This window comes from Aplidium turbinatum, chromosome 9 (assembly GCF_918807975.1).
Source record: "Aplidium turbinatum chromosome 9, kaAplTurb1.1, whole genome shotgun sequence".
Taxonomy (NCBI): domain Eukaryota; kingdom Metazoa; phylum Chordata; class Ascidiacea; order Aplousobranchia; family Polyclinidae; genus Aplidium; species Aplidium turbinatum.
In genome coordinates, this window is record NC_137480.1 from 2,190,608 (window position 1) to 2,201,128 (window position 10,521).

The 10,521-nt window shown below is 37.9% G+C and overlaps 1 protein-coding gene across 1 annotated transcript; it reads left to right on the forward strand.

Moving 5' to 3' along the window:
* Positions 1-341: 341 nt before the first annotated feature.
* LOC145777432 (uncharacterized) lies at positions 342-1,628 on the forward strand. Its single transcript, XM_082588803.1, has one exon. It carries the CDS (start codon positions 342-344, stop codon positions 1,626-1,628), a length of 1,287 nt encoding a protein of 428 aa, XP_082444929.1.
* Positions 1,629-10,521: the final 8,893 nt, after the last annotated feature.

The window sequence follows — 10,521 nt, forward strand, 5'->3', positions numbered from 1 at the left end:
GCGTGCTACATAGGCTCGCACTTTGGAAAGTGACGATTGTGCTTCTTTTGGCATTCTTGTATAAATTTTACCAATTCTATTATCCACGAATTCTTTTAAACAATGTATCTAAAGATCAAAAGTTATTCTTTGTCAATTACTAACAGCTCGCAGAGCAACTTAAGGTAGCGGTAATCTAAAGTCGATTTTACTGACTGCTCTATTCCAAACACTGTCATCTTAATAGAAGCTATCGTGCTATCTTGTGAGCCACGAAAGCAGTTCTTATAGCTAACTTACAACCAGACATCCTGTGCTTGCAAGAAACACACAGAGACAAAATCCCTCCTAGCATTCCAGGAATGTACTTAGCCATTCAATCTCCCAGCCGAACCCATGGTAGTGCCATATTCTGCAGGGAGAAGTCAGCGATTCTCGGATCGGCCAACCTAACAACGGGTGCTTTAGAAATTTTGCACATAAAAACTAATTCATTGGAAATCTTCTCAATATATAAACCCCCCACAGAATCTTTTTCCTGGCCAAATAACACCTGGATCGACAACAGCAAACCGTGCCTCATAATAGGGGACTTTAACAGCCACAACATTGCCTGGGGATACAGCAGCAGCAATAAAGATGGAGAACTGGTCGAACTGTGGGCCTCCAACAATAATCTCTCATTGCTCTACTCGCCGAAAGACAAAACAACCTTCCACAGTGCCCGATGGAAGAAAGGCTATAATCCCGACCTTGCTTTTGTTAGCTCAAAATACATCAACTCCTTTAAAAGAACAATCCTCGAACCCATACCCAAGTCCCAACACCTCCCAGTATGCATCAACATAAACCCAGTAATTCAGCCCCGAATCTCCAAACCACTGCCAGGGTTTAATTTCCGCAAAGCTAACTGGGACAACTTTACACAAGTACTAGACGCAGAAATCGACAATATACCCCCCACACCCCAATCATACGCTGTTTTTCAAAAACTGGTTTGGAAGGTCTCAAAACAGACCATACCAAGAGGAAGCCGCAAAGAATACATACCTGGTCTCACAATCGAAAGCAAAGAAGTGTATGAAGAATACCTGAACCAATACAACCAGGATCCTTTCAGCCAAGAAGCTCAGAACCTTGGCGAAACAGTCCTCAACAAACTCGATGAAGAAAGAAAAACGCGCTGGAGAAAAATGATAGAGTCAACTGACCTTCGCCACAATAGCAAGAAAGCATGGGCTACCATAAAAAAATTAAATTCTGATAACCAACCGCAAAATAACCTCGCAGCAGTCACACCAAACCAAGTCGCCCACCAACTGCTCCTTAATGGAAAGACCAAAGCCAAGCACCGATACCACAAACCCACCAGGTACAAAAACGATACTTTACTAGAAAGGGAAACCAACGATCAATTTTTTACACCAGCAGACCTTCAGGTAGCCTTCAAACACTTGAAAAGTGGTAAAGCAACAGGCCTAGATGGAATCACTACTGAACAGATCCTCCATTTTGGTACGAAAGCAAAATCCTGGCTCTTAAAATTCTTCAACAATTGCCGGTGCAACAATCCCAAAGATCTGGAGAAAAGCAAAGGTAGTAGCTCTTTTGAAACCCCAAAAAGATCCCTCTTCCCCAAAGAACTATAGACCAATATCACTTTTATGCATCCTCATGAAAGTATACGAACGCCTCATACTAAATAGGATTTCAACGCAAGTAGATGACCAACTTACACATGACCAGGCAGGTTTTCGACCAGGGCGCTTTTGTTGCGGTCAAGTATTAAACCTAACTCAATATATAGAGGATGGATTCAAACAGAAACTCGCCACTGGAACCGTCTTCGTAGACCTATCTGCCGCTTATGATACCATCAAACATAGGGCCTTGCTTCTTAAACTAGATCAAGTCATCAAGAACCCCACAATCAACCAAGCTATTCAATCACTTCTTACAAATAGACGATTTTTGTTGTTGAGATGAATGGTCGAAAAAGCCGATGGAGAACCCAACGTAATGGCCTGCCGCAAGGCTCTGTCCTTGCACCTATCTTATTTAACATATAGGCTACACCAATGATCAACCAAAACCCCCCAACGTACGTCGTTTCATTTATGCCGACGACCTCTGCCTAGCTACTCAATCAAAAAACTTCTCGGTGATAGAAAAGACCTTAACAGGAGCACTCTCCGAGTATTCCACATATTACAAGTACTGGAGCCTAAATGCAAACCCTTCCAAAACCCAAGTGACATGCTTTCACTTGAACAATCATAAGGCTAGCCAAAAACTTATCATCAATTGGGAAAACACTGCTTTACAATATACCCCCTTTCCTGTATACCTTGGCATAACACTAGACAGGACCCTATCCTATAAGACACACCTACTGAAGCTTAAGAAAAAATTATCTGCTCGCAATAACCTTTTGCAAAAGCTGGGAAACTCAAACTGGGGAGCAGATGAGCACACACTGAAGCAAACAGCATTGGCTCTCTGTTATTCGACCGCTGAATACTGCGCTCCAGTATGGGCTAGGTCAAGCCACACCAAAGTAATTGACTCCGAATTAAACCAAGCATGTAGAATCATAACTGGCACACTCCGTCCAACACCAATCGCCGACCTCTATAACTTAGCAACTATAGCTCCACCTCATATCCGAAGAGAAGTCGCTACAAAAAAGGAAAGAGTAAAACAAATATCCGACCAACGCCACCCTCTCTATGAACACAAACTTATTCCAGCAAGACTCAAGTCACGCAAAAGCTTCATCAAAGTCGGCCCATTGGAACACACAAGCGCGACAGCTGCACGACTAGAAATGTGGACCTCTGAGCCCGATAGGACACAACATCCTGCCATCCCAAGTCCTTCCGAAAGTCTACAACAAACTCCCACCCTTGAGAGAAGAGAGTGGTGCTGCCTAAACAGAGCCCGCTGCGGAGTCGGGAGAAATAAAAGCAATCTTTTCCGATGGAAGATGACTCCTGACCCAATGTGTGATTACGGCCTAGACAATCAGACGATGAAGCACATCCTCACCAACTGCCCCCTTAGCCCTTCATGTGATGACAACGACCTCAAAAACATCACAAACAATGCTCTTACCTGTCTCCGACACTGGCGTGACAAGCTATGAATGAATCTTAATAGATATTATGGTTATTGTTTCTTACTTGCAAGATAACTAATGCTCTTTCATAAGCACACAGTTTAACTAACTAAGCTATGCAACAACACTTGACCTGGAAAGACTAGACATGATCTATTTACTTTTGTGTGGGCTTGGCCAAAAGCCAAGTTATACTTTCACTTCTAATCGAGATTGGCACTGTTCTTGGCTAAGGTTGTGCAACTTCTGCATTGCAAGCCACCTGTTGCGTCATAGATAACATTGAGACGCAGTTAATCCGTCACATAGCTCTTTGTTATGCAAATAAAGAAATTAGAACTATGCTTGAAATAGTTTTGTAGCATGTTTTTTAAGTCACACTTTACATGTTGCAAAATATTCATAAAAGTTGCAGTAAAAAGTTGCATGTAAAAAACAAAAAAGTTGCAAAAAGTTGCAATATAAAATTCCTGAAAACAGCTTAAAACATCGTATTATAAAAATTCTGAGTATTTCGGAAGCTGTTGGAAGCTGTAAAAAAAAGTTGCAAAAGTTGCAAAAACTTGCCTTAGACTGATCAGGTACTGTGACACTTCCTCAAATGGGCGATCAACCCAACACAGAAAGCAATCATTAAGAAAATAAATCAATAGTTGTTTTTTTTAAGTCTAAACCTTAAACCATTTGACCAGATTAACACTCACAATAGTATTTCAAAATTTTTTTTAATATAATTTATGTTGTGGAACCGGTTTTCTTCCTATAGGATTCAGCAGCACAACTGGATCGAAACGAAAAAATTACAGAAGATTACTATCAGCACAACTAGCCCAAAAAAAACGCAAATTTACATGTTAAATAAATAAAAAAATAAAAGTCACTGAATGTCCAAAACCTTCATATCCTTGCTTTATTCTTTTTCATTTCTTTTTTTTCTTCATAGTATTGCTAAATATACCAAATACAGAAAATACAGAAAATATTGCAACAATTTGATACGGTAACTTACTAAAACTAGTTACCGTATCAAATTGTTGCAATATTTTCTGTATTTGGTATATTTAGCAATACTATGAAGAAAAAAAAGAAATGAAAAAGAATAAAGCAAGGATATGAAGGTTTTGGACATTCAGTGACTTTTAAAATTTGCGTTTTTTTTTGGGCTAGTTGTGCTGATAGTAATCTTCTGTAATTTTTTCGTTTCGATCCAGTTGTGCTGATGAATCCTATAGGAAGAAAACCGGTTCCACAACATAAATTATATTAAAAAAAATTTGGAAATACTATTGTGAGTGTTAACCTGGTCAAATGGTTTAAGGTTTAGACTTGAAAAAAAAAACTATTGATTTATTTTCAGAAGAAACGAGGTTCTACAAACAATTATGTGTTTGAAAATATTCAATTCAACTAATGTTTCTGTGTGAACATGCAGAGAACAATAAAGTAAAGACATAAGTTTGGCACCGACAAAAAGAAAAAATGGCAAAACCGAAAGGTTTAATATATGCATCGAAAAAACATTATTTGGAAAATACTATCTTAAAAATGCACGGCCGCCAAACCTAGAAAAGAAAGTGAAAAGAGAAAACTTTTCTTTCGTCGTTTTTAAAAATAGGCCTCCAATCAACACTTGCCAGCATAACGAGGATGATTTTGTAACACACAAAAAGTGACAAGTTTCCTGAACATTTTACTTTGAAAGTCTCCCATTCAATAACTTAGTCGTGATGTAAAGACTCAACAAAGTAAAAATTACAGGAAACCGGCTCAGTGTGAGTTGTGACCAAGCAGATTCCATGCAAAAAAGTAAACAAAAATAGAGATAGCCTATAATTAAATACAACAAAAATACAGACATACAACTTCTGTTCAAATAAACTTTGATCAATCCATTCCATTTTCAATTTCCAAAATTTTTACAAAAGTTAGGCTACAAGTAGGCCTACGCCCCGTTAGCTCAGTGGTTAGCCTATGCACCCGGCTCAAGATCACGCGGTGCTGGTTCGACTCTCGGGGTGTGCGCTTGAGCAATGCATTTCAGGACTTCTTTAAATTCAGCGGCACCTAATGAATGGAATCATTCCTCGGCAAAAACACTTCAATAATAATCAGAAAACTTCATTCTGCCAATCTCGGTAACCGGCCCTGCGTCAAGAGCCTCTACAAGTATGCGAAACTACCAGGAATAACCAATCAAGGCTTTGCCATTTCGAAGATAAAGATTCAAAACCAACCAACCATACAAGGGTTGCGCATTATAACAATAGCCTATCTTCTTCTTCAATTGCCTTGCCTGAACCAGGCATCGACGGCCTCAGATGAATAATTAGACCAAATGTTCCTATTATATGTTGCATGGATAATTGTTTCTGTTTTGTCGTTAAATTGTTCCAGATGTGTTTGTCTTTGTCTGCCAGGTGCCCGCTTTCCAAAAATTTTACCAGTTAAAGAGAGATGTTCCAGTTTTTGCTTTTCTTATTACATGGCCGAGAAATTTATATTGTCTGGTTTTCATACTTTTTAACAGAGTTCTGGTTTGGTTCCCTTGGTGTAGAATTTCTTTATTTGTTTTCTTTGCCAGCCATGAAATGCGTTGCATTCTACGGAAGCACTACATTTCAAAAGCATTAATTTTTTCTGCCATTTTTGTTGAAATATTCCAGGTTTCAGAGTTGTAATGAAAAACAGGATAAATATAGCATTTTAAAACTCTAAATCTTGTTTTGAAAGAGATATTTTTATTGCAAAGAATTGGTTTCATTTGTTGGAAGCTTGCTTTTGCTTGGGCTGTTCTTATGTTGAGCTCTGTTTCGTCTCTTGCATCCCAATTCACCATAGTACCGAGGTATTTGAATTTTTGGACCTGTTTAAGAATTGTTCCATTAACTGATAAATTACAAATAGGAGTTTCGGTTGCTTTTTTCTTTGTTATGACCAATGTTTCTGTTTTCTTTTTATTTAATTCCATGCCAAATATCTTGCTTTTCGTACACACAATATCTAATATTTTCTGCAGTTTTACGTCCGAGTCGGCTATCAAAACGGTGTCGTCAGCATATCGTATGTGGTTAATGTTGTTTCCTCCAATACTAATACCTCTTTCATCTTCAATATGTCTTAAAATTATTTCGCTGTATAATGAGAAAAGGTCAGGTGATAGCACACAACCTTGTCTTACTCCTTTCTGAATGGGCGTGTAGTCACTGCAGTCATCATTTATCCTGATAGCAGCTGATTGTTCGTAATATAAATTTTGAATGATTCTTAGATCTTTGTCGTCTATTCCAATTCTGTCGAGCATGCATAACATTTCATTGTGTTGAACTCTATCAAAAGCTTTTTTATACATATTGACAAATAGTTTTAACAGTCGAAAGTTTTCGGCTTAACTTAAGCCCTCATCAGGAATCTGAAAGGTAGGCTACAAGAAAGCAGACTCTCTTCCGAAACTATAAACGTACGTTATTATTATTTCACCAAAATGGTCGCCAAAGTGATAAAAATGCGAAAATTTTGTATTTAAAAACGAATTAGGCAGAAATATTATAATTGTAACAACTTTTACAAAAAATTAAAGCTACAGATGTAAAGTAGCCTATGCTAGTTTTGAATTTTGATGATACCAATTTTAGTACAAAAATAGGCTACTATAAAAAGATCTGGCAGCAATGCTTCTAAAAATACAGTTAGGCTACCAGTCAGGCAGTCAACTTACAATTTTATGAACAGTCTGATGACAAAAATAGCTAATTTGCATAATTTAAAGTTGTATTTTAATGATAATCACATCTCAGTCCAGCACAGGCAACTTTTTCATATGAACGAATTTCCATTGGAAAGCCTACTTCTTGTTCTTTTTTTCAACATTTTTTCGAAATTCCACTACGTATGATTCCTTTGCAAATTTTTGAAGAAGATGAAATAGTAATTTTCTTTTTATATTTTCTTGAGTTTAATTTATCTCCAGGTCCTAAATTTACTCAAATCGAGTTTTAAAACTTGTGACCTGGAGAGCAAAAATCTTGCATTCGTCGTTCAAAAAACGCAGGAAAAAACTTCAAGTAAAATAAAGGTTAAATGTTTTTGAATGGAATGGTCATAGAATTAACAAACAAAAGCATCAACGGAAAGAAAAAAAACGAGAGTCGTTTACAAAAATGAAATAATAAAAATACTACCGTATTAACCTCCCTCCTTTATACTCCCGGAGGGAGGAGGAACGATATTTTATATGCGGCCCACTCATTTCAATTTTTTTAATGTTTTTTTTTGGTTATTTGAAATGAAAAAATGTTGCAAATTTTGCTACAGAAGCTGGATATTATAGTTTAAATTACGCATGGCCTTATTAACCGCTTCCAAAACTCCAGTTAGTGGGACTACATCTCTGTTTAAGGGTCTACCCTTGTTCATATTTAGTTGGTGTAACGTTTTTCGGCATTTTAATATAAACAATGTTACAAAATACTGCTATCAAAGCTCGACATTTTATTGCTTAGTAATAGTATTGTATTGTTGGTCGTCATTTGGAATGACTATTTTAAATCAGCAAAACCAGTACGTCTGTGCTATTTTGTTGAATTTACAAAAGAAATAATAGCCTATAGGCCTAGGCCTACTACGCTCTTGCCCTTCGGAAAAAGTGTTTCAACGGTTGATAGCATAAGACTTGTCCAAAATCAAATGCTCATAAAACGACAAAGATGTTTAATAATAGCATCCAGAAGCGTTGGCAGGGGTTTCAACGCATAGCCTACTTTTGCATTCGAGATGATTTTTTTTTAATTCAACAACATTCTACGAGGAATTGCATACGGAAAGAAACTCCACGTCGCCAAATTTTATTGTAACTAACTTACTTTGTTTAAGTAGGCTGTTCTGCATTCAACCCAGCGTCTTATTTTTTTTAAGACAAATGAGACTACTGCATCATTCTTTTCTCTAGCTTTTTAGTTTTTGTAAATCAAGAGTAGGTTAATAAGTTATAATTACATGTTTTAGAGAAGGCCTTTCTCATTGCCAAATTATCCTCTGAAAACGGTCTGTAAAATACTTTTGTTGGTTTAGTTAAACTCCATAGCCCTTTGCATTGTTATGTAGTCAAAACAGATTGTGGAGCCAGCTTGACGTTTTTGATCCGAATTCACATCCTATGGTTTAAAAAATATTTTAGGCACCTTTACTAAAGAGTAGAGGGTCACTAGTGAATTTCGAAGGGAGGAGAAAGGAGTCGAGATGGTGTTCACACGGCCCTGTAGGGTAGGCCTTTCTTCTTAGGACATTGCCTGTTAATCGAACTTTTACAGTTTTTACTTATCCGTTTAGGTCTACTATCATGCTTTTCATATTCACATAACTTATCTAATAATTCCATCCAAAAGTAGCCTATACTGACATACGCAAAGCCCGTAGGAGTTTATATTTCACCTACAAATAGATCCGGCTACCTAAAACCTGGTCAGACTATCAAGCAGTGGCGTAGCCAGGGGGGGGGGGGTTTGGGGGTTGCAACCTCCCCCCTTTGGCACGCGTGTGACGTCACGATATTGAGAATGATGCTTTCAGTCTAAAAAAAATTGCTTAATTTTAAACAAAATTGCATTAAAAGAGCAAGTTTTGCCAATACCAAACATCTCAGCCAGGAATTAGCAACAAGAAAACATAGAGACTTAGCTTAATTTCCAAAAAATGCCGAAGAAAACATGATCTTATTCTTTTGCTATGCCACCAGACACCACCATTTTACAGGAATATTCGTAACTACATTTTTGTTGAAAATGCTCTCAGAATGCACCAAATTCAAAGTAATTTTTCAAAATTTTCTGGGGGAGGCCCCCCAGACCCCCGCCGTTGGGTCGTCAACCCCCCCCCCCCTTTCAAAATTCCTGGTTACGCTACTGCTATCAAGTATAGCATTAGGTTAATTAATTGAGCCCACGTCGTCGAGGTTGCTACTTCCCTAACTTTGGACCGCTAGGCTTCACTGGCCATGGTTGAACGTTCTCTTAATTTAGTTTCTGTTCGATGTTTTAAAAGCGCTTACATTATGACGTGCATGTAGCACTTCGTCTCCTGCGGCGGCCTACGGGCTGCATATAACTTGCGCCTACGATTACGATTAAGCGGGACGCAATTAACTAACTACCAGTATTATCTACATCAGGGCTTCCCAAACTTTTTTGCTTGCCATCCCTTTTAATCTCCTAAAATATTTCGCGGCCTCTTACGATTAAAACGACAAACAGTGCGAAATAAGTTATACATTTGTGATATTTATTGAAAAGCTTAAATCTAACGAAAATCAAAAACAATTTACCGTTCTCAGTTCAGTTTGTTTTTATTTATTTCTGACAATAACAACGAAGCCTATGGGCAGCCTACTGAAAACAAAACAAAAAAGCAAACACAATTATTCAGTGTGATGGGTGTGACTGCTTTCTGCCACAAAGAAGTCCAGTCGTGGCTCAATGTTTGTTGATGCATGTCTCAAGGCTGTGTCAATGTTGCTTAGGCTGGAACGCAGGCATGGAGGAACCATTTTAAAAGTAGGTGGGCCCAGAGGCGCAGCAGTCAAAGTCAATTCAACTTCTGGGAGACGAAGCCCCCAGATCCCCATAACACTGTCGCATACCTGATACTTGAAATCGTTTGTACATTGCGTTTTCATGATTGCCTTTTGTGCCAACAGGCGATAATTTTTCATTTTTGGGCCCAATTTGGCCAAAAAAATTTACGACATGGTTAAATTGATCTATAGCGCTGTACAAAATATGGCGATGTACACACAAATAAAAAAGCAACAATACACACACAGTTATAATATCACCTGGGAGTAATAATTTACAGCATTATACATTAGGCTGACGTGCATAATGCAACGATGTCATTGTTTTAACTATAGAGACCATAGGCATAAAGAATTATTATATTAATTGATACATTGCTCCACCTATCACACGCAACCACACCCACACGTGCTTCCCAATAATACTGGGCTCAACAGAAAAGTTTGAAATTTGAATTTCATCATTGAGCTATCAAAGATAGTCAAACTAGTGTGTATCAAATGAGTGAAGACCTTTTTTTGGAACTCCCTCTCTGATTTGCCGTTTTCGCTTTTTTTTCATGGAAATTTGGCTTTCAAAAGTGGGTATAGGTCCACCCAGAAAATAAAGTAGGTGGGCCCAGGCCCATGAGGCCCACGTGTTTCCGATCTATGCCTGCTGAAACGGTAGGCGAAGTGAGAACATTTCAGATAAATCATTTTGAAACATTTGTTTCCAGATGTTCAATTTTTTGATGAACGCATCAATTCAAGATTTCAATGCAAAATATTGATATTTTCTCCTTGGAGGGGACAAATTAAATTCATTCAGTTTTTCAAGCAAATCTGACGTTTGGCATACTGTAATTCCGAAAGTGAG